The sequence below is a fragment of the Rana temporaria genome, chromosome 1 (assembly GCF_905171775.1).
Source record: "Rana temporaria chromosome 1, aRanTem1.1, whole genome shotgun sequence".
In the NCBI taxonomy this organism is placed as follows: domain Eukaryota; kingdom Metazoa; phylum Chordata; class Amphibia; order Anura; family Ranidae; genus Rana; species Rana temporaria.
Window position 1 is genome coordinate 372714223 of NC_053489.1, and position 25768 is coordinate 372739990.

The 25768-nt window shown below is 45.2% G+C and overlaps 1 protein-coding gene across 1 annotated transcript in view; it reads right to left on the bottom strand.

Moving 5' to 3' along the window:
- CREB3L3 (cAMP responsive element binding protein 3 like 3) overlaps window positions 1-25768 on the bottom strand; it is a 543910-nt gene that overhangs the window by 249984 nt on the left and 268158 nt on the right. Inside the window, exon 4 of the mRNA XM_040322512.1 lies at window positions 14968-15096. Within this exon, the coding sequence (XP_040178446.1) occupies window positions 14968-15096 (129 nt within the window). The remainder of the gene's footprint in view (window positions 1-14967; window positions 15097-25768) is intronic.

The window sequence follows — 25768 nt, forward strand, 5'->3', positions numbered from 1 at the left end:
GTTTTGTTGCTAGCAATCCTTCCACGAACTTCCAGTAGTTCTTCCAGTGTCTGCTTGGAATCCGGGTGTAAAGGAGAGTAGAAGGGAAAATCCCGCTGCTGCCAACCAATTGTGACGGTATTAGAATGATATCCCCGTCAAAGATTCCCTTCTCCCCATAAAAGAACATCCCATCCTGGAATCGTCATAATAAGCCACACATGGGTCACGCTTACTGCTGGAACAACACACTTTAATGGCAGCTTGCTGCTGGGTATATATACAGTTTTCAAGCTAAATCCTCAATCAAGGAACAATGAAATATCCACCCCCTTCTCACACACAGTAGGGGGCTTCCATACAGATGATAGGCAGACTTTTCGGAGTCGATCCTGAAAACACATTTTCTTTAGATAATGACATCAGTGAAGGTAATTACTAGTTGTACAGAATACATTATCTAGACGGCCTGGCCCCGCACATAGAAGGGATAATTACCAAAATGAAGCAATCAGAATAATTAACATGAGCCCCTTCTAATCACAGTAAACAGTAACCATAGGGCTCCTTCACACACACACAATTACCCTTTGAAATAGTACTGGCTGAGGAAGGGTCATTAACATTTCAAAAGCCTGTTACACTTAACCCACACACAATATTACTTAGCAGGGAGAATTTAAACTGAAGCATCCTTCACAGCTATACTCACCTCAAAGAGGTCCAATGTCTTGTGTGATCCTCCAGCTGTAAATTTAGTGGAGGGTAACCCCTGCTCACCCCCTGACACATCTGAATCTAATGCCTTAGTGTTGGCAAACAAACAGTGAACAGAGTGGTCTGCCCATACCTGACGATTGGTGGGGGGATCCTCTGTTCGCTCTATGTGAGACCATGAGCTGTTTAGCTTTGAGCAAAGTAAGAAGTGATGCACAGAGTTTATTACCTTGCATGTTCTAACAAACTTTTCTCTGCTTGTATTTTGAAAAGCATGTATCAGGATACATACTGTTGCCCTCTTTGGGGACCAAAGATTTGAAGTGGGGGGGGAGTGTGTAGCGGGGTCACCCTGTCAGATTCTAATGACAGGCCATCCCCGCCGGAACTTTGCTCACACTTGTAAATATGTAAGATACCTTTAAGAAAGTTATGCATTGTGGGACTTCAAGTAGAAGGAGATATGGACTCCATTGACTCTTAGGAGAAACAGACTACGCTTCCCACAATGCCTTGCATCATTTGAACATGTGACACCTCCGCACAGACTTATGAGGAAGGTTACTTAAGGAAAGGGTGTGGCTGCTCTTGCTCTCTCGGGACCAGCATCCTCACCCCTGCGGAGCTGCCGAGGACAGCACTGCCGTGCTGCTAGGCCTGAAGCTTGGGCCTAAATCCACCGAGAGACCAGACATCCAGAAGGAAGCAAGACTCCAGTATCCAGCCCGTGTTCCCGGAGAGATGACCCTGCTGACAACTGAAACAGTGGAGAATCCTCGTCCGGGATCCTTGTGCTGTGGAGCAGTGATTTATCAACGCGCCTTCTGAGGAGAACTCAGGCAGATCGGGCCTGTCGGGTGAGAGAGCACATGCTCAGCTTCAAACTTTCCATTTAGACAATTAACCTAGTGCCACCCCACAGGACGGAGATACATGTTTGTATGTGTAGGCCCTTTAAATTTATAGTCATTATACAGAAGTGACTGACGCTGACGAGGGATCAGTTCACCAACGTTGCTGTTCAGGATACTTTGCTTAACTACCTTCTTCCTTTTCATCATTTACCATTTGCGGATTACAAACCCCAACGTGCACCAACTGGCCTCAACGCGGTCTTTAGCTGTCCTGCGGGATCGCTCACTAGGAGGAGCTCGCGAGCATAGACTGCCTGTTTAGTTTAGCCAAATGGTACCATTCCTAGCTTAGATCTTTTCATTACTGTTATTATTGATTCCCACAAGGGCCCTTGCGAAATCATAGTGTGTTAATGTGTGACAGTTGCCCATTTGTGGTTTAAACTTATGCTTGTCTTCTTTGAGTTCATATAAAGTAAACTCATTCTTCTGGTTTAAATTTACTACTGTGTGAAGTGTATTTTCTCGTTTGGAGGGACCATCCGTAAAGCAGGTAATATTACTGTCACGTTGTCATTGAATATTGCATGCCTGCTCTTGTGACCCCGGCCCAGCAGAGGTCACAATATTCCCACCAGACTTCTGATGTGTCAAGGGAGGGTTCGAGCCAGTTAAATAGGGGTGAACCAAGTAAAATAGATAGTAGATCCCAAATCAACCAGCGGCTCCTGAGGAGGTAGCACTACACTCATTATACACTAATATAGTACAGAAGGATGGGATACAAAGCATAGAGTGGGCCTTACACAACCAGACCAATATAAAAGAAGAACAGATAGGGTACATTATTGAAGGGCTGAGGCTAGCCATGAGCCATAACAATTTTTTTAACAAGGGTGAGTACTTCACCCAAATTAAGGGCCTAGCAATGGGGGCTAAGTATGCCCCCAGTGTGGCCAACATATTTTTAAACCACTGGGAGGAAGAACAAATTTATAGTGTGCAAAGGGCTAATCTCAAAATGTACCGAAGATATATTGATGACATTATGATTATCTGGAGGGGCACAGAAGAAGAATTACAAAATGTAATCTTTAATGAGAACGGATGTATTAAAACAAGGACTTTTAAAAAAAAAACAGACAGGAATGGATACATCCCAACCAACAGTTGCCATCATAGACAATAGATAACCAATATCCCAAAAGAGCAGCTGATGCGAGTCTACAGATACTGCAGCAATGCTAAAGACTATGAAATTCAAGCAAATTCCATTAAAAAACAAGTTTGTAGAAAAAGGCTTCAACAAAAAAAGAGATGGTAGTACTAAAAGAAAAAGTAAAATGTATAGATAGGGAACGTATGACAATGGAGATACCAAAAATAATAAAAAACATATGGATATGGCCTTCCTAACAGGATATAACATACAACATAAAGCCCTAAAAACATAATAAAAAAGTACTGGCCCATTCTCCAATCAGATAAAGTTTTAAAGACCATAATACCGAACAAACCTTTTATCTCCTTGCCTTAGAAACCGTCTTGTACACAATGCCCTGGATCCTCCGAAACAGATTAAGATTTTAAAAAATCTGAAAGGCTTCCATAAGTGCGGGACATGTCTCCCATGCAGGGAGAGTAAAAAGACCAATAAGAAAAAAATACAATTTTATCTCCACGGCAAATGGATCTAGTTACAATATAAAGGAACTAATAACATGCAACAGCATGCATGTAACGTATGTCTTAGAGTGCCCATGTCAGAAACAATATGTCGGAAGAACAACTAGAACAACTAGAGAGCTGCATGCCAGGATCCGGGAACATATTTTAAACATTAAAAAGGGATTCAATAAACATAGTGTCTCGAGACACTTCCGAGACTACCACAACAGAGATCCCACATGCATGACTTTCTACGGAATATACAAAATCAAGGGCCACTGGAGAGGAAAGAATAAGAAAATCAAAATATCACAAAACAAAACCCGATGGATTTTTAAACTCAAGACCCTCCAGCCCTCAGGCTTGAATATTGATTTAGATCTCAATTGTTTTCTGACCAATTTCTAATATCAAATATTTAACATTTTTAATATCTAATAAAATAAATAGTTTACCATTGAGCCCTAATTCCCATTTCCAATCATACATAGGACTTTTCGAATACTTTACCCTACATTTTTCTATATATAATAATTATTTACATATTATTTCCTTATTCATTTTAAATAAGCACAATATGTCTCCCACCACTAGGGGCACTACACTAAAATACCCAGAGATGGTATTTATTTATAATATTAATCAGGGGTCAAGTCCTGGGGAAAAAAGTGTGGGAACTCCCACCCAAGATCCACTCCCCCACCAAAAAAATAAACAATTATGGGGGGTGCGGAGTGTATGGGGTGGGTAGTATCAAATACACCACTGGCCACTGATGCATTGGTGACCAGTGGCAGGTAATTAACCCCTTTGTGCTGCATTAGTGACACCAGTGTCAGTGTTTATGAACCCTTTCATGCTGCACCAAATAGGGGTAATAAACACTGACACTGGTGTCACCAATGCATCAGTGGAAGTACATTAACCCCCTCATTGCTGAATACCACTGTAAATTAACCCCCCCCCCCCAAGAAGCAAAAACGTCAGACAGTTAACATAGCTAAGCCACTGTGATACAACACTGTCTTAGGTAGGTTAGGTCTCCACAACTGCACCTCTGGGCCCCTTTACATTACACAGCACCCTGCATCTCTGGACCCCTTTACATTACACAGCACCCTGCATCTCTGGGCCCCTTTACATTACACAGCACCCTGCACCTCTGGACCCCTTTACATTTCACAGCACCCTGCACCTCTGGGCCCCTTTACATTACACAGCACCCTGCACCTCTGGACCCCTTTACATTACACAGCACCCTGCACCTCTGGGCCCCTTTACATTACACAGCACCCTGCATCTCTGGGTCTCTTTACATTACACAGCACCTTGCACCTCTGGGCCCCTTTACATTACACAGGCACCCTGCACCTCTGGGCCCCTTTACATTACACAGCACCCTGCACCTCTGGGCCCCTTTACATACATTACACAGCACCTTGCACCTCTGGACCCTTACATCAATAGCAACCCTGCACCTCTGGACCCCTTTACATTACACAGCACCCTGCATCTCTGGACCCCTTTACATTACACAGTCCTTTGTAACTCTGGACCCCTTTACATTACACAGTCCTTGTCTCCTGGAACCCCTTTACATTACACATCCTTGTCCCTCTGGACCCCTTACATTACACAGTCCTTGTCCCTCTGGACCCCTTTACATTACACAGTCATTGTCCCTCTGGACCCTTTTACATTACACAGCACTCTGGACCCCTTTACATTACACAGCCCCCCACAGCTCTGGACGCCTGTATGTTACACAGACACCCCCCCCCCTAACAGTTATGGACCCCCTGCATGTTACACAGACCCCCTACAGTGCAGACACCCCCCATTCAGTACAGACCCCCCCCCTTTCAGTACAGATTCTCCCCCCCCTTCATTACAAACCCCCCCCCCCCATTCAGTACACACCCCCCCATTCAGTACAGATTCTCCCCCCCCTTCATTACAAACCCCCCCCATTCATTCACACCCCCCCATCAGTACAGATCCCCCCCCCATTCAGTACAAATTCCCCCCCCCCCCCCCATTTAGTACATACCCCCCCATTCAGTACAGATTCCCCCCACCCCCCATTCAGTACTTACCCCCGTCTCTTCAGTACAGATTCCCCCCCCCCCATTCAGTACAGATCCCCCCCCCCATTCAGTGCAGATTTCCCCCCACCCCATTTAGTACATAACCCCCCCATTCAGTAACCCTTATGTACCTGAGATGATCGGGACATGGCAGACACTTGTAAACCTGTCGGATCCCCTCCCCCTGTGTAGACATACAGGAGGAGGGGGAGGCGGGCCGCTTCACTCAGCTGTGCCGAGACTGATCAGAGCACGGAGAGCAGGGAGGGATCTGACGGCCGGGTGTCACTACAGTGCGGTTCGCAAAGCCACACTACCTCAGGCTCTTCTCTCCGCGTTTTCTAAAAATTGCGCGCCGCTGCCTAATCCCGCCCGCTGTCTCTGAACCCGCCCGCTCAGCCTCGCTGTCTGTTCAGTTGCGCGGGGGGTGGGCGCCTGCCACTCCGCTGCTTAACCTGCCTGCAGTCTCCGCTTCAATTGGAGGGGGGGCGCCGGCCTGACACCCCCAGTGTGTGCCCCCCCCCTCACTTAGTAAACACTACATTCATTTCCCACCTATTCTCTGCTCGAGTCCTGCAATGGGAACGCGCGTCCCTGCTGTGAAAAAAGTGCAGGGACGTCGTTCCCACGCGTTCCCGCAGGACTCGAGCCCTGATATTAATTCATCATAGCACTCTGATGCACCCCTTTTTGTCATTTAACTACTGCCCCATCCAATGTGATAGCAGCACTTTAATGTAATTCCTTTGTTTTAGCCCCAATCTATTCCTAACAGTAAACATATATTCTCATCATATTTTACATGTCAAATCTGTGTTTTTAAAGTACCATAAATTTTAATAGTTGCATTTGCAAACATCAATACACTGCGACCTGTGTGGATAAAAAACAGCATAGTAATAAGTGGATTTATATCGCAGTCTGTTTATATCATTTCACCGTATGTTTACATCTATTATAACACCCGGGCTTTGGTCCCCAGTATCTAACCAAAAATGGCCGCCGTGTGTATTCACTAGGGGATGGTCTCCTGTCCCCAGATCACACCAAACATGGCCACCATAGTACAAGACATAGGTCACTAGAGCACACAGGCTCCTATCCTGGGAACCTACCAAATATGGTTGCCCTAACACAGGACGCAGTGTTTTGCTATAAAGGAGGAAGTGATTGTGGCGTTCAGGATGCTCCAGATGAAGTCTGGTCGACGAAACTGGTCGAGCGATCCGACAGAATGCCACAACACTTCCGTTTTCTGCATGCTAAAGTAATGCTCTGTCGTTTCAACAAAATTGTGAGTACCCATTTGTCTTTTACCAATAAAAGCTGAATTTTTAAACGGTACTACACTATCTTGGAACCCCTTCCTTCTTCTTTTTCCCTGTATATGGGATAAACACTGAGAGCACCACCAGGACCAAAGCAGGACGTGCCTTTGCCAGAGTGCTGCACAGTGGCATGCACTGTGAATGCTGCAAACCCCAAGAGGGGGCACAAATCTGGTGAGTGTGGTCCATATAGGAGCACAGATTGGAGTGTATCACTGTGTGAAGCATAGAACTAGACGTTCACAAGAGCATGAAGCACTTTTTCTAATTTTTATTTTTATTTATTTATAATTATTGGCACTTAATTCATTTTTTCTTTGTCATTTCTCACACCTTTGGAGTGGATATCGCTAGCCTTTGTAGCACAAGGATTTTATTAAGGTTCACTATTTTATTATATATTTTTTTGGATCACTTGGAACTGCGTTTTTATCGCAGCTGCTCAACCAATTTAATTAATCTCTTTTCACTTAATCGCATTGCTATTTACACACACACATTTGGGATATCACCAGCATTTTCCTTTACTTTCATTACTAGGATTTCAAAATTAGGTTTTATTAAAATGCACCAATATACCTGTATTTGATTGTATGTCACTGCGTTTTTCACTATTAAGTACAGGCGCCTGTAACACTATTTACCACATCAGCACTGCACTTTAAAAGCTAGCGCCATTCCTACTTCCATCCTCTCTCAAATCATTATCTCACCTAGGTGAAATAATTCAGGTAGAGGCAGCTGCTCAAATTAATTAAGGGCGTAAAAAACTCTATACTCACTCACAGGCAATATTTGGTCCTATTGCGCGGATTCATTTTTCACTTTCACACTGTTACTCTGCCATATTGCCGACTCTTCAGCCAGGATTTCAGCGTTGTCCACTGGTATTTCCTCATAGTCCCAGGCAAAGGGAGCCCAGCCCTGGTGCTGAGCAGTGTCTAGCAGCCGTCTGTAGGTGATTTCCAGCTCCTATTCCTGAACAGCCAGAAACTCTATATCTTGCAGTGCCCAGTGCACTTCCGAGACGTTCAGTAGCCCTTCTCTGAAATCCATAATTTCGTCCAACCGCCACTCCAAATCACTCCCAAAGTTAGAGTCCCCTGTCAGCTTCACATACAACAGTCCCAAGCCGCCGTAGCTTAAGCCTTCCATTGGGCTGTCATCTGCTATCCAGGGACATGCTTGGGATACATGCCACTGATGGGCTCTGTAGCTCTCATCCAGCCGCATCTCTGCCCAGACAAGCCTGCTTAATTCAGCTGTCTGTTCCTTGTGCGGTTTTTTCTCCCAACAACAAAAGTAAAAAAAAAAAAATATTTAAAAAAATTGGCTATTTTTGTTTATATACAGGAAAAATAAATCTCGCGCCAAATGAATTACACTAAATTATATGCTTGATAAATCAAGTGACTAACTGAGTGAAGCTGCTCCCAAATAAAATCAGGTGACTGACTTGCATATATTGTATAGTGAGGTGAGGGGCGCTATATCAAAATAGTGGATGCGTGTCACAATGTGCGTTTGAGTAGTACACAGTGTAACTGTGTACCCAAATCTATGTGAAAAACCAAACAGATTATAGTCTAAACTCTATAAGTACAATAGTGCCAAATGCCGTGGAAAAAAAAAAAAATATAAAAAAAAAAAAAAAAAAATTAAAAAAAATTAAAAGAATGTCCAGCAAATAAATAGTTAAGTGCAAAATGGATCCAGTGTTGTATCAAGTCCAGGTGCAAAATGCAAATAATCCAATCCCAAATCGCAGGGAAAAGTGCAAATGCTAAAGTGCTTGTGAATCTTCAAAATAGCCAAAGTGCGAGAAAGAAGTGATCCGCCTTCACCTATAGGTCACCAGAATAATAATGGATGGCTCCTTATCACACGGTGTTGACCAGATTACTTAAAATATGGTCAATCAGGCTTGTTTTAGATGAGAATCATCAGGGTCTCATTGGATTCCAATGTCAGCGATTGCAGCAAATGGTGTACCAAGAAAGAAGAGATACCACCATAGTGTAAAACCATTTAATATACAAAAGTTAAAATTACAATGCCAATGGCCTCTTACTGTTGCTGGTGCCCGTTCCCGGCACTGAGGCTGTAGGTGGTGGGGATAGTAAGACAAGATAAGAGATGGCCGCGTCCTGGTCCACTAGCGTGCGTTCCACCGCTAGTTGTCCATCAACCAGTGAGACCGGAAGTGCGTGGCTATGCGTGCGCGCTCGGATACCGCCTCAACGTCACGTTTCAGTTAAACCGTCTTCAGGAAGCGTATCCAGCACACGCAACAGACATCTATTATATAGGTCTGTCTATCAGCCTGTGGGAGGGGCAATCGGATCATGTGACAGCCTCTGTCCCAGTTACCAAAGCTCACATATTAAACACATTATGGCTGTGCAAACTGTCTCCAATCATAAATCAATACATACATGTATCTGCTCGCTGCTTAAAATACCTGAAATGTATCTTTGAATTCTTATTTGGACATGTTGAATTTGTTTAAAACTCTAGCATTTTTAATATGCTATGCAATGGGTCCATAGTGTTATGTGCGCCATCTAGAGGGGTTATGTGGTATTGTGCAAAATAGCACCAGTATTCTAAATCCATCTAGATGCAGTGCGTTTTTAGTTCTCCCAGTTATATTATTATTTAATATGTGTGCCATTTGCGTAGCCTGTAAATTAGTTAAAATAGGTTATAAAATAATAAAAAATAATAAAAATTATACAATCCAACTCGAGTAGTACAAGGAGTGTGTATGTAACTTTAGTTGTAAAACAATCAAAATTCTACACTCCAGGCTCGGGTGGTGCAAGGAATGTATGTTTTCCCTCTACCCTTTTGTTTTGTGTGAGCCCAATTCAAGATGGGTTGGCCGATGGGTGATGTGCAAACTGCCCAACCCCTTGGAGTGGGGATCTCCCAAAATCCTCTGGGTGTGTGTATGGAATGATGCACTAAACTGTTTGTTTGCTCACCCCATAGGTCTGCCGTTCACGCATCAGTTAAAAAACAATTAAGGTCGAGCTCTATATTGAGCCCTAGTGGTCGCATAGTCCTTAGACGATGTATCCATTGAGTCTCGTTCTGAGATACTGCCTTAGTAAGGTCAGTACCACGCCAATGTTTGGTAATCCTATCAATTCCATAGAATTTTAACAGACTCGGGTCCCTGTTGTGGTACAAGTCAAAATGCTTAGACACGCTGTGTTCTGGGTACCCTTTAATTATATTGGCCACGTGTTCGTTTATTCTGACTTTAAGTTCGCGGGTAGTCCGGCCCACGTATTGCAGAGTGCACGGACATTCTAGGACGTACGTTACAAATTTGGAATGGCATGTTATCAATGGTTTGATAGTGAATTCTTGTCCAGTTACACTGGACGTGAACTTACTGATCTTTTTTCCTTGACTTTTTGTTTTCTTACAGGATTTTTGTTTATAGCACAAAAAATAAAAACCACAGAAGTGATCAAATATCACCAAAAGAAAGCTCCATTTGTGGGGAAAAAATACATACATTTTGTTTAGGTACAACGTCACACGACCGCACAATTGTCAGTTAAATCAATGCAGTGCCGAATAACAAAAAAAATGATTGAAGTGCATTATTTCTATTATTACATTGTTATATAAAATAAAATAGTTCAACTCACCATAATGCAGAATCGGTGGGAGTCCCGAGTGTGTCACTTGCCGCCTCACCTGCCACCAGATGCAGATTGTCACTTGCCACCTGCCACACATTGTGGATTGTTACTTGCCACAACGCCACCTGCCACACATAGCGGATTGTCACTTGCCACAATTTCACACATTGCGGATTGTCACTTGCCATGACATCACCTGCCACACATTGCGGATTGTCACTTGCCACAACGCCACCTGCCACACATTGCGGATTGTCACTTGCCACAATTTCACACATTGCGGATTGTCACTTGCCATGACATCACCTGCCACACATTGCGGATTGTCACTTGCCACAACGCCACCTGCCACACATTGCGGATTGTCACTTGCCATGACGCCACCTGCCACACATTGCAGATTGTCACTTGCAACGTCACCTGCCACACATTGCGGATTGCCACCTGCCACATGTTGTGAATTTTCACTTGGCAGGTCACCGGCCACACGTTGCAGATTGTCACTTGCCACATGTAGGGCAGTCCTCTATTTTCCCTGTGTCCTGTAGCAATCACTCCCTCAGTTTCTTCCTGGTTCCAGACTCTTTCTCCCAGCAGAGTGCATGTTGGGGGCTAAAGTCTGCTGGCTGTGCACAACAATGGGGCAGTCAATCTTCTGGGACTACATGTCCCTCCACTAGTCTCTATTGATTGGCCAAAGTGCAGCCAATCGGGAGGGAAACAGACGGGCAAAGAACTAAGCGGCGAACCAGGGGAGAGCCGCTCTCTCTCCACTGCTGACAGGAGAAATGAGGGTGCGAGCGGGGAAAATATACTGATGTCCCGCAGCTCGCCTCTCACCCTTGACACTGATTCCGTCTTTATAGCGGGCGCCGTGCGGGCACGGCCAATGCTTGACAGATTAATTTATTGTGTTGCTTGCACACTGGGGCCCCTTACAGGAGCACTGCCTGCCTGATGGCGGCCCTGGGAACATGCTGACTGGCGGGCGGCATTTTTCTGCCCCCCTGAAAGTGCCGCCTGGGACCGAGGTATAATTGGGTCCCATGGTAGGTCCGGCCCTGGGGCTGCATTGGTGCTGCCGGAACTGGGAAGCTACAGTTCAGTGAGGGAACCATGAATGCCAATATGTACTGTGACATACTGAAGCAAAGCATGACCCCCTCCCTCCAGAGACTGGGCTACAGGGCAGTATTGCAGCATGATAATGACCCCAAACACACCTCCAAGATGACCACTGCCTTGCTAAAGAAGCTGAGGGTAAAGGTGATAGACTGGTCAAGCATGTCTCTAGACCTAAACCCTATTGAGCATCTGTGGGGCATCCTCAAACAGTAGATGGAGGACTGCAAGGTCTCTAACATCCACCAGCTACATGATGTCGTCATGAAGGAGTTGAAGAGGACTCCAGTGGCAACCTGTAAATCTCTGGTGAACACCATGCCCAAGAGGGTTAAGGTAGTGCTGGAAAATAATGGTGGCCACACAAAATATTGACACTTTGGGCCCAATTTTGACATTTTCACTTAGTGGTGTACTCACTAGCGGCGATGCCCCTGTTCAAAATTTGCACCATACTGCTGCATAAGTATGAGACACTTCTGTAGAGAAGGGGAGAGAGGGAAAAAACACAACTCCCTTCTTGACTGCTTGAGCCTTGAAATCCTTCAGGAACCCTAATCTAGCGGTCTAAACATTTAAATCCCCCCCCCCCCAAAGTCAAACACATCTCCGCAAATGTGGGACGGGAGAAAGAGAAATAGTTCCTGTTCGGAAACTTCTTCAAGCAAAAAAAAACAAAAAACCTACGCGAGTCCTTCTGTTTTGGGATCAGGCAAAGTGGCAGTGTTCCCCTGATCATCTAGCTTGGTGACCAAGTAAATCCGAACAATCTTTCCAGGGCTTTTGATGACGTGGTTTATGTGCCGACCATAGCTCCATTCCTCCAAACAACCTTCAAACCAGTGGTAGACACGAATGAAGGAATAGTCAGTGTTGCAGGCAGGCTTCGGCACATTTAGTCCCATATGGCATCCTTGCACCATCCTTGCACCATTCCTCATGCATCTTTTCAATCTCCTGCATGAGATCACTGGGCACATATGGGAACTCCCACCCGTAGTCAAGGGCTACCTTTTTCATGAGGATCCTTTTGGAGTTTTGGTAGCATGCAGGGGTGTCCCAACCCCAGCATGACACAGGTATTGGGGGCTCTTTTCAAAACAGGCAGGTCAGCTTGAGGTACAGCAATTTCCTTAATGTCATTACCTTTCCCAACTGTGACCTCCCAACTTGTTTTCGGGATATCCGCCCGCGGCGTGGTATCCCCTGAGTCCATCGGAGAGCATTCTCTGGAATTGCGGGTGGTTGTAGCACAGGTCCACTTGCTCCATTTCAACTCAGGCAGTTCTGGCTCGAACCAATGGTCGTCACCCGCATCAGAAGAAGAATCAATCTCAGAGCTGGCATACTCCTCCGTGGGCAAGCAAGTGTAAACAATCTTTGACTTACAGTCCCTGCCCTGCTTACCAGACATCCTCTTGGCCTCGACAAGGGCAACATCCTCCCTGGAGTCCGGTCCGGTTATGCGCAGGAGAAAACCTCGACCACAGCCGTGGGAGGCATTCACAAGAGTCTGTGACCTATACAATGGAGAGCCGGATCGTCGCCTCAGAGGGACCTCAGAGGACAGCACCGCTATTCCAGCAAGCGGACTGCATCTGGGACCACCTGCACTCCTTTCACAAAGTGGGTCATATCCATGTGGAATTCTTCATTTCAACCTTGCAGTTTTTTTTCTACACTTTTGAGCTGTTTGTGTTTGGTCACAATAGAGGACTGCTTCGTACTGATTTATTTGTTACAAATTTTTTTTTCACGGATCACACTTGGTCACTTCATGTGTCAATGAAATTAAGATTTCATGTATATGCATGTTTGCAACATTTGACATGTGTTGTCAACTGACTTATGCACAAAAATAAGCCCTACACTTTGTACTTTAATATAACACATTTGTGTAGTCACAGTGTATTCTAATTGATGTAATTGGGTATTTATATTTTATTTATATTTTAACTGAGCTTTACACTCTTGGAAAGCTACAGTTTTATTAGGCATGGCCTGCCTGTCAGGAGTGGTTCATCTGCTGTTTATATGTCACTTGACTAAGACAGGCTGTCCCATGACCTTGCTTGAGGGCTAACCCATCCTTCCACATTTGTATAATGTTGGTACTCTTGTATCTTGAATTTGTTTTTAATAAAAATGTATTGAAAAGAAAAACAATACCAAAAATCTATGGGGTGGATTCAGGTAGGGGCACGCAAAACTGCGGCGACGTAACGTATGACATTTACGTTACGCCGCCGCAAGTTTTACGGGCAAGTGCTTGATTCACAAAGCACTTGCCTGTAAAGTTGCAGCGGCGTAGCGTAAAAGGGGCCGGCGTAAGCGTGCGTAATTCAAATGATCCCGTAGGGGGCGTGGATCATTTAAATTAGGCGCGTTCCCGCGCCGAGCGTACTGCGCATGCGCCGTCCCTAAAATTTCCTGACGTGAATTGCGGTAAATGACGTCGCAAGGACGTCATTGGTTTTCGACGTGAATGTAAATGGCGTCCAGCGTCATTCACGGACGACTTACGCAAACGATGTAAAATTTTCAAATCTCGACGCGGGAACGACGTCCATACTTAACATTGGCTGCGCCTCCTAATAGCAGGAGCAGCCTTACGCCGAAAACGACGTAAAAAACGACCGCCGGGCGCACGTACATTTGTGAATCGGCGTAAGTATGCAATTTGCATACTCTACGCTGACAACTACGGGAGCGCCACCTAGCGGCCAGCGTCAGAATGCACCCTAAGATACGATGGCGTAAGAGACTTATGCCAGTCGTATCTTAGGCTACAGTCGGCGTATCTAGCTTTCTGAATACAGAAAGTAGATACGCCGGCGCAACTTAGCAATTACGCTGCGTATCTATGGATACGCCGGCGTAATTGCTCTCTGAATCTACCCCCTTATTGGCAAATCAGGCCATTATTGGTTGAATCATATCTGATCGTCAACTACATTAGTAGTGTATGCAGGCACTGTAAAATTATTATAAAACATTTGAAAATGATGAGCAAACATCATCCAGATTGTTAAAATGAACAGCCATATCTGCTACTATATGGTCAAACTAGAAAAACCTATGAATATGGTTCAAGATCTTACCAGATTTGGGCTGATTTGTTTGTAGTGCATAATCTTCCAGGGTTATTTCTTTGGTTACTCTTTTCATCAAATAAAGAAAAAATCCACTTTTAAAATACCAGCCTGGCAAGCCAGACATGTAGGCTAGTATTGATGTACAATAAAAGCCATGAGCATGAAGAAAAAATCTAAATAAATTTCTCAAACAAAATAAATCAAATGGATCAAGCAAACTGCTGGCAGAGGAGATTTTAGTTATTACTTCTTTTCTAATGTTAACTGCTCTGCTGATTAACAGTAAGCATGTATGGATGTCATATAATAGATGAATGCAAAAGTACAAGGAATTTTTGCTTGGTGTGTAAAGCCATACCTGTAAATTGTTAATAGATGACCATTTTTGGTGAATATAAGCTCTATGTTATTCATTAATGTTTTAAGCAATTTGAATATGTTGAGGCTTTTCACATTACCTTTGTCAGTGGCAGCTGGGTAGGCAATACTACTCCTTCCTTTGAAAGAAGTTTCCTTTCATCTTCAGTCAACACTAATTCTCCACAAGTTCCAGTATTATGACCATTTTGTGGTAGGGTGGAGGCTTGCTGTTTTAAAAAAAAAAAACATAATGACAAACAAATAATACACAAGAATGTATAGATGTAATTAGAATGTTATAAGCTTTGCATTTGTTTTAAATACATGTAGGGTGGATATACAAGTGTGTGATGCGCGATCATGAAAGAGAAGGGCTGTCAGATGAGCCTGAACTCCCGATCCCCTGCTGAAATGTACATCGCACTGCGAAGGAGCTCCGTCAGCCTCAGCAAAGTGAAAGTAAATGGAGGGGGAGTGTGCTGGGCTCTCTGCTTCCCTCTACAGTGCAGTACCCAGCTGAATGAGGAAAGGTACTGTACTAGAATGTTTTGCATGTGTGTGTGTGTGTATGAGTGTATATGTGTACATATGTGTGTGCATGCACGCGTGTGTGTACATGTGTGTATACAGTATGTACGTGTGTCTACATGTGCATGTGTGTTCATGTGTCTGTGTGTGTATACATGCGAGTGTCTGTGTAAATGTGTGTGTACATGTGTCTGTATGTGTGTACGTTTGTACATGTGTCTGTATTTATGTACTGTGTGTGTATACATGTGTCTGTATACACATATGTTTGTGTCTTTATGTGTGCTTGTTTGTGTATATGTATGTGTGTATGAGGAAAGTAAATTTTTATTCACATAGACACATTAAAACATATATTTCATAAAAGTTATATCTCTGTCTAATCAAAGGAAAATGGAATAGAGCTGAGAAAGATAACAATATCAGTTCACCCTTTTCATTAATGTGCTTGACATGTTTTGCGGGTATTCACCGATCTTCTGGAGATTGTATTGTATAATATGAACAGAGACAGTGTATAAGACTACAAAAATAGACGGAAAGGGTGTCAAATTAATCATAATATAAACATGAGTAATAAAGCATCAGATTGAATAATCAATAATATAAATGGTCAAAAATGTGGCATCCCCTCCCCAGAGCTACCTTAACCCTTGCCGGATGTGGCAAACCGGACTGCAGTCCAAAAAAGAGGGGGTCTGCCCCGGTGGATGCAGGGGGCCCCCTGTAGCCAAGATGAAAATGCAACTGGAGGTCTGTTATAAAGTAAAGACATAGTAAGTCTAGACCGAAAATGAAATCCTTACAGCCTCAATGGCCAAAAGGATAGATAGGTAATCAGTATACCAAGATAAATCGAGAGACAGCCAGCAATTACTCCGAAAGGAATCCTAGTAGGCAGTCAAAGATATTTGGATAGTGTAGGGCTTCGATAGATAACCCGAAGTTACTACTGTGTATTACCTGCATACATAAGATAGTTTCTCAAAGAGCCTGTCCAGCAATCACTATGAAAAAGAGAGAGTCTGTATCTTAGATCTAAAGTGTGGAGGGTCTTTAACATGTAAGCATATAAACATGTAAACACATGGCCTAGGTAAAGAGAAATGTCAGTATAACCTTAGAATCCAACCCATTGCCAAAAAGTATTGGCAGAAGGAGGAATCAGCCGCAGAATGATCTTGCAGGTGTATCAGGTCCAGGGGGGTTGATTAGGCCAGATAGAGCGTCATACCATGCCATATAAATCTAATGTGCATGCATAATGACAAAAAATAAAGATAACCAGGTGGCCAATAGGGTATATAGAGGTGTAGCGCCCCCTTGCTTTTAGCATGGGCACTACGCCTAAAGTTAGTGGGGAATGGGAGAGTTACCTTGCTCCCATTCGGTGTTTGCTTACATTTTTGGGACTTCTGTCGTTCCAGAAAGTCCACTGGGTCAGTCTGTGGTCAGGAGGTGCAATGCCACCTCTGGCCGGCAGTTGGCGCCGGAGGGGTTTTGGCGGAGAGATTCTTCCCCAGCAGCCAATTGGAGGAGTTTTCCTTTGCGGGCATGCTGGGGGAGGATATATCTGGGACAGAGTTCATGTTTTAGGCAGTCTTTGCGGGGTCCCCGTTCCAGGTGCGGTACCCACCTTCAGGGTACGCGCATCCATGGACCCCGCCAGCGCGGCCCACCTGGCCAAAGCTGAACTCTGCATCGAACCTCATCCTGATGAGCGAAGGGACCCCATCGTTTCACTGGGTTCCAAGGCCTGTTGACAGGATCCCAGTCTGGGATCGGGTTTCCGGACCACTGACAGGTATGCTTGCTGTCATCCGGGGACCCTTTATAGAAAAGTCTACTGGGAGGATTCTCTTTTCCTTATTCACCCAAGTCCTCTATTGAAATTTGCCCGTGGCAGGGGCACTAGAGTCAGGTCTGTGAGAGAGGCCTGTTTCCTCACAGTATTATCCAGAGTGACGCTCCGGCTGCCAGGCCTATCATAGGGGTCTGTCTGGGGGCAGTTTACCCACTCCAAGCGGAGTGACGACGTGTAGCAAAGTTGGTTCTATACAGAGCAGTGTCGATTGCTCTGTTCTATTTCCAGGCCTGATACCGCATGGTTCTTTTTCTTCCTTCATCAACCTTGACCTTCCTAATCTGTGTTGATGTTGGCCGTGTTTGGCCAGGACAATAAAGCATTGAAAAAACTCTTTATTGGATGTCTGGACCTCCACTCACTGCTGCTATTCTCAGGCCCCGTACACACGAGAGGATCCATCCGCTGAAAAATCTCAGCGGATCGGTTTCAGCGGATAGATCCCCTGGTGTGTACGTTCCAGCGGAGATTTCCGATTTCCAGCAGATAAAAATTTGTTAGCATGCCAACAAATCTATCCGCTGGAATCGGCTCCAGCGGATCGATCCGGTGGTCTGTACAGACTCACCGGATCGATCCGTCCGAACCCGTCCCTCGCATGCGTCATAATGATTCGACGCATGCGTGGAATTGCTTATATGACAGCGTAGCGCACGTCGCCGCGTCATCATCGCGGCGACGGCGGGACACGTCACCGCGGTGTAAATTCGGCGCGGATTTCGATCCGATGGTGAGTGCACTCCATCGGATCAAAATCCTCAGAGGATTTATCCGCGTATACGGTCCGGCGGACCGTATCCGCGGATCAATCCTCTCGTGTGTACCCGGCATCACAGTTACACCCCTAGACACTGCCAGATTAATTTGGTAGGCCGGTCCCAAATCAACCAGCGGCTCCTTGGGGGGTAGCGCTACATAGGATTAATGCTGAGCCAGCTCACCTTGTCATTTGATGCCCAAGCAGACCTGCAGCGAGCACTTAGTAGATGTCCATTTGAATCCATAGCAGTGATCCTTTAAAAGAAGACCACACACATACAGATTGTGTATCGTGTTTGCAATCTCCAAAAATAGGGTGGAATAAAGCAAGTACTAACCAGTCGCCCTAGGAATAGTCAGAGAGACATAGAAACGTCCATCCATGTTGCAGCAGCGTGTGCATTCATGACAATGCCCCCTTATCAGCACAGTGCTCCTGCCCGGCACCGCCCCCCCTCGCCGTATGGCGCGTGATTTCACCAGGCCCGGAAACACACAGGAAACACACAGTAGTATCCGCTTTATCTATCAAAGCCCTACACTAACCGAATATCTTTGACTGCCTACTAGGACTCCTTTCAGAGTAATTTCTGTCTGTCTCTCGATTTATCTTGGTATGATGACTGATTATCTATCCTTTTGGCCATTGATTCTGTGAGGATTTCAATTTTAGTCTAGACTTACAATGTCTTTACTTTATAACAGACCTCCAGTTACCTTTTCATCTTGTCTACAGGGGGCTCCCGTGTCCGCTGGGGCAGGCCCACTTTTTTTTGGACTGCAGTGGGGTTTGCCGCATCTGGCAAGGTTTAAGATAGCTCTGGGGAGAGGATGCCACATTTGACCATTTTATATTCTTGATTATTCAATGTGGTGCTTTATTGCTCATGTTTATATTATGATTGATTAGTTTGACACCTTTCTCCTATTTTGTAGTCTTATTATACACTGTCTCTGTTCATACAGTCCTGATCAAAAGTTTAAGACCACTTGAAAAATGGCAAAAAATCATATTTTACATTGTTGGATCTTAACAAGGTTCCAAGTAGAGCTTCAACATGCAACAAGAAGAAATGAGAGTGAGACAAATTTTTTTTTGAGCATTCAATTAATTGAAAATAACGAATAAACTGAAACAGGCTGTTTTTCAGCTGATCAAAAGTTTAGGACCACACCTCCAAAAAAAAACTAAAACCCCCCAAAACAGAAATCCAACTTCCAAACATGAAGTAATAAGTAGCTCCGCAGTTATTGTTGATCACTTCAAAAATTTGTTTCGGCATGCTTGATGCAAGCGTTTCCATGAGGTGAGTGGGAACATTTCTCCAAGTGGTGAAGACAGCTGCACGAAGGCCATCTACTGTCTGGAACTGTTGTCCATTTTTGTAAACTTCCCTTGCCATCCATCCCCAAATTGGATTTAGATCAGGGGAACACGCAGGATAGGCCAAAAGAGTGATATTATTCTCCTGGAAGAAGTCCCTTGTCCTGTGGGCATTGTGTACTGTAGCATTGTCCTGTTGAAAAACCCAGTCATTACCACACAGACAAGGGCCCTCAGTCATGAGGAATGCTCTCTGCAACATCTGGACATAGCCATCGGCCGTTTGACGCCCCTGCACTTCCTGAAGCTCCATTGTTCCACTAAAGGAAAAAGCACCCCAGACCATTATGGCGCCCCCTCCACTGTGGCGCGTAGAAAACATCTCAGGTGGGATCTGCTTGTCATGCCAGTAACGTTGGAAACCATTAGGACCATCAAGGTTAAATTTTTTCTCATCAGAGAATAAAACTTTCTTCCACCTTTGAATGTCCCATGTTTGGTGCTCTCTTGCAAAGTCCAAACGACTAGTTCTGTGGCGTTCAAGGAGACAAGGATTTTGAAGATGTTTTTTGTTTTTGAAGTCCTTCAGTCTCAGATGCCGTCTGATGGTTATGGGGCTGCAGTCAGCACCAGTAAGGGCCTTCATTTGGGTTGAGGATCGTCCAGTGTCTTGATAAGAGACCCTGCTTATGCAGTTCAGCAACCCGACCACGTTCAAAAAGGGAGAGTTTTTTTGCCTTTGCCATCACACCGTGTGACTACCTGACAGAAAATGACAATGAATCCACATCTCAGTTTATTCATTATTTTCAATTAATTGAATGCTCAAAAAATCTTTTGTCTCACTCTCATTTCTTCTTGTTGCATGTTGAAGCTCTACTTGGAACCTTGTTAAGATCCAACAATGTAAAATATGATTTTTTGCCATTTTTCAAGTGGTCTTAAACTTTTGATAAGGACTGTATTATACAATACAAGCTCCTGAAAAAGCGGTGAATACCCGTGAAACACGTTGAGAACATTAATGAAAAAGGGTGAACTGATATTGTCATCCTTCTCAGCTCTAGTCCCCTTTCCTTTGATTGATTGGGCAGAGATATAACTTTTATGAAATATGTTTTGTATCTTGTGTAAGGGGTTAGCTCGGTAGCGGGGGTGTGTAACACTCTGGAGGGGTTACTACACACGGAACTATACAGAAAGGCAGTCGAAGACGGTTGAAAACAAAGATTTTGGTTTATTCTTGCATCTTGCTGGAAACAAGTGCAAGCATCCAAACAGCATAAACAAAAATCAAACATAAAATAAACCCTGGCCACTTGGGGCGTTTACCTTCACCACACAGGAACCTATCTATGGAGTCTAGAACAGCCTACTTCTGGGTAGACACTGCTGATCATAGAGCGAAAAAACAAAAGTCTTTTTGATTTTTATCACACAGAAAAATCAATAGCACCTCCTTCACTCAAAAAGCCTCAGGATGCAGCAATCAGTAGTAATCCTCTGGATTACTTTTAGAGGCCTTAATTGCCTAATTCTGAACAGCTGAAGTTTTCCAACGCCCTTAAATCTTTCTGGTTACTTCTGCAGCCGACACCTGATAATAATTGGTGTATTGTCTAAACAGGGCAGAAATGTATCTCCCGTCTGTGACAACACTCACAGAATTACCTGACTTCCTGTCACACTATGTTAAAGTCCAGTGTAGTGACATAGACGGTTCAGCAGGTCGTCTATACCTGGCATCAGGTAGGCGTCGCTAACGGTGTGGTCATTAAGACATCGGTATTCTACACAAGATCGAATGGTGCCATCTTTCTTGGGTACAAGAACAGGTGAGGCCCAGGGGCTCTGGAAGGGTTGGATAATTCCCAGGTCCAACATTTCGTTCAGTTCTTGTTTTATGGTGTTTCAGATGGCTTCTGAAACTCGGTAAGGGGCTTGTTGAATGGGCCGGGTTTGCAAGGTTTCCACATGATGAGTGGTGAGAGTCGTCCTTCTGGGCCGAGTGGAAAAGATGGTGGTGGTGCACAACGGTCTTCATGGACACCTGCTGTTCCTGGCTGAGCTGAAGGCCCAGGGGTACCTGGGTTTACGTCAGCCGAGTGGTGCGCTACCTACAGGAGATTAAGCGTGACTACGTCGTCTTCTTCAGAGGGTAGGTGGAGTGCCAGGATGGAAAGGTTTCTGTCATGGTATTCCTTGATCATATTGACGTGCATGGTCTTTTGACGCTTCGCCCGATCATCCAGAGGAAGAACATAGTTGGTCTCATTTAACTTCTTGCTGATTCGAAAGGGTTTCTACCGTGTAGATTGTAATTTGTTTTGGGAATTTGGGATTATCATGAGGACCTGTTGGCTCTCCGCAAACTTGCGGGTTCGATCTTTGCAGTCATGTCTTTTGGTGGGTTTGGGCAGCCTTGAGATGGTCCGCTGCGAGCCCAGCAAGTTGTCCCATTCCTTCACACAATTTTAGAATGTAGGGGACCACAGTAACCCCTGTATCTTGTAGTTGGCCCTCCCAGAATTCTTTCAGCAGGGTCAGGGGGCCTCGGACCTTCCTCCCATACAGCAGTTTAAATGAGGGAAAACCCAGTAGATTCCTGTGGGACCTCCCGGTAGGCGAAGAGAAGATGGGGGAGGTACTGCTCCCAGTCTGGTTCCTGGTCGATAATGGCATGTAGCATGGCCTTCAGGGTCCCGTTGAAACGCTCACACAGTCCATTGGTTTGGGGGTGGTCTGGATGGCCCTCACTCCACAGGTCTGCCAGAGGGACTGAACCAGAACAGACATTAACTGTGGACCCTGGTCTTACAGAATTTCGGCTGAAAAACCAACTTGCGTAACTACCGTAACTGGGGCTTCTGCGACTTTGGGAGCTGTGATGTTGGAAAGGGCCACTGCTTCGGGATAACGGGTAGCATAATTTACCATGGTCATGATGTACCACTTTCCAGTTTTGCTGGGTCGAGCCAAGGGTCCCAGTATGTCGATGGCTATCTGCTGGAATGGCTCCTCAATGATGGGCAAGGGTTGCAGGGGAGTTCGTTGGCCACCTGTCCTATGTTGCTGACACGTATCGCAGGTGCGACAATAGTGGGATACCATATAAAAGAAATCTAATGCGCTACTGTGAGTAAACAAATAAAGTAACTAGAATAAATAACAGTGAATCTGAGGCAGCTATATCTAAAGTGTTCACAATACACACAAAAAAAAAAAAAAAAAAAAGAGATAAATGATAAGTGCTTCAAATAAGTGATGTAAACCACAACAAATGTAAATATGTGATAAGTGATGTACACAAACAAGTAGAGTGGCTGCACTTATGACTAATAATGTATAAAAGTGAGTCCAAACTCAAGGAGGTTCAAATGAATGAAGCTCTATTCACCAAGGTGCATCTGAGTGCAAAGTGATGAATAAAAAATTGTGATGAACAGATCAGTCTATAAGAGAATAATAGAATGGTATTCCGAATTGTTGACTTCTTAACTCTGACAGCTGTTGTGCATCTAGATATCCACACAGGTATCGTAGTTCCCTTACCTTAAAGGTGCTATATATAGGCATATAGTGTTATTCCTACAAGGTGCGGGTCTTGCTTTTCCCAGATGTATTCGCTCAAACAGCTGCGCGCCACTGGTATGGTCCAGGCTCAGTAATCCAAATAAGGGAATGCAGTGAGGAAGGAAAAAACGGTCGTTCGACCGTTCGTCGAAACTCGAACAAAACGGGTCGTTCGCGCCAAATTCGATTTACGCAAAACGTCCCATAATTCACTGCGGCGTTGAGCGCTGATGATTGGCCAAGCATGCTGTATGTCCCGCATGCTTGGCCAATCACAGCGCGCAAAAAACGAAGAGCCATAATTGGCCAAAGCCAGGTTCGCTTTGGCCAATTATGGCTGAGGGGGGTTTAGTACATGCCCCACACTATAAAAGGCAGCCTGCAAGGCGGCCTTGTGTAGTGTGTTCCGGCTTTGTGAAAGAGAGGAGCAGTCAGACAGTTAGAGAGAGAGATAGATAGAGACACAGTGGGCCAGATTCAAGAAGCTATTGCGCCCGCGCAACCATAGGTTGCGCGGCGCAATAGCTGTTTTGCTCCCGCGTAGCGAATGCCCCTGATTCAGGAACATCGCTACGCGGACTGCAGCCTAGGATATGACAGGCATAAGCCTCCTTATGCCTTCATATATCAGGCTGCATTCTTGCGTTGTCCGCTAGGACCATTGTGATCGGCGTATAGTATGCAAATTGCATACTACCACCGATTCACAAAAGTTGCGCGGGCCCTGCGCACGCAAGGTACGGAGTTTCCGTACGGCGACTTTAGCGCAAGGTTGCTCCTGCTGTAGCAGGGGCAGCCAATGCTAAAGTATAGCCGCCCTTCCCGCTCGTGAAATTTAAATTTCACGTTGTTTACGTAAGTGAATCGTGAATGGCGCTGGACGCCATTCACGTTCACTAAGAAGCAAATGACGTCCTTGCGACGTCATTTGCCGCAATGCACGTCGGGAAAGTTTCCCGACGGAGCATGCGCTGTTCGCTCGGCGCGGGAGCGCGCCTAATTTAAATGATTCCCGCCCCCGGCGGGATCATTTACATTAGGCGCCCTTACGCCCGGCTATTTAGCATAGCGCCCGCGCAATTTACGGAGCTACTGCTCCGTGAATCGCGGGCATATCAAAATATTTGCGTGGGCGCAGAGCAAAAATCGTTGCCCTTTGCCCACGCAAATATTGCGTGGATCTACCTGAATCTGGCCCAGTGTCTTTTCTACCAGATAGATAGATAGATAGAGCAGGAAGGCTAGTCAGTATAGTTAAATCTACAGTTTGTAGAGAATATATTCACATCCCTAGGAGTTGTCAATATATTTATAAACTGTATAGCTCAGCTAGATCTGCTATTAGTATCTGTCAGGCAGGAGATTGTTCTTCATGCAGTGCTCTAACGTGTTGTATTGCCTGCATTAGGGATTAGCTTAAACATAGTACTCCGTGTTATTCAACGTGTGCTAGTTAATTGCACATGCACGCATTACCTGTTACTGCATGTGTGCAATTTATTTGCACAGAAACGCAGTCGCTGTTAATGCAAGTGGGCTATTGAATTGCACAGAAACGCAGTCGCTCTTACTGCGTGTGTGCTGTTTAATGGCAACTAAACGCAGTTGGTGTCACTGCGTGTGTTGTTACATAGCACCTGAACGCAGTCGCTCTTACTGCGTGTGTGCAGTTTAATACCACCTGAACGCAGTTGGTGTCACTGCATCTATTTTGTTACATAGCACCTGAACGCAGTCGCTCTTACTGCGCGTGTGCAGTTTAATACCACCTGAACGCAGTTGGTGTCACTGCGTCTATTTTGTTACATAGCACCTGAACGCAGTCGCTCTTACTGCGCGTGTGCAGTTTAATACCACCTGAACGCAGTTGGTGTCACTGCATCTATTTTGTTACATAGCACCTGAACGCAGTCGCTCTTACTGCGCGTGTGCAGTTTAATACCACCTGAACGCAGTTGGTGTCACTGCGTCTATTTTGTTACATAGCACCTGAACGCAGTCGCTCTTACTGCGCGTGTGCAGTTTAATACCACCTGAACGCAGTTGGTGTCACTGCGTCTATTTTGTTACATAGCACCTGAACGCAGTCGCTCTTACTGCGCGTGTGCAGTTATCAGGAATCAAGTACTTGCAGAGACCGATATGCAGAGGGTGGCTCACCTTTACGACCAAGTGCGCCCGTCCCCTGAGGTTGAGACAGGAGGCAGAAGCACAAGGGGGTACCGGTGCCAGCGAAGAAGCGGTGCTTGCAGGTAGTAGCAGCAGATGTAGTAGCTTCAGCGGGACTGCAGCCGGAGACAGGAGATAACCGAAGATACGTCAGGGATGCAGGTACGGATCAGGTCCAGATGAAGACTAGGGACGTTCCAAAACACAAGCCGAGGTTCAGGGGGCAGAGAAGGTAGCAGGTCCAAGTCACGAGCCAAAGTCCAAGGGCAGGAGAAAGTACAAGTCCGGGTCACAAGCCAATAGATCAGGTCAGGAGAGTTCAAGCAAAGTAGGTGAGACAAGCCAAGTTCAAAAGTTCCAGGAGAGAGCTGAGTCGGGAAGCAATCCACAAGGTAAGGTTTCCAGGAAACAGGATACGGGTCAGAAGCTGACGACGAACCAGCAATTAGCAGAGGGGAAGGGGCTGGCTTAAATAGGCCGCACTGGCCACAGAAAGTACAGGTTCAGCACCAGGCTCAAATGGATAGCACACAGGATAGCACTGAGCAGTGGCTCAAAGACAAAGAGCTGGACCTGAAACGGCGAGATCCCAGGTGACCGCAAAAGGTCTGTGCCCTGACAGCAGTTTAATACCACCTGAACGCAGTTGGTGTGACTGCGTCTGTTTTGTTACATAGCACCT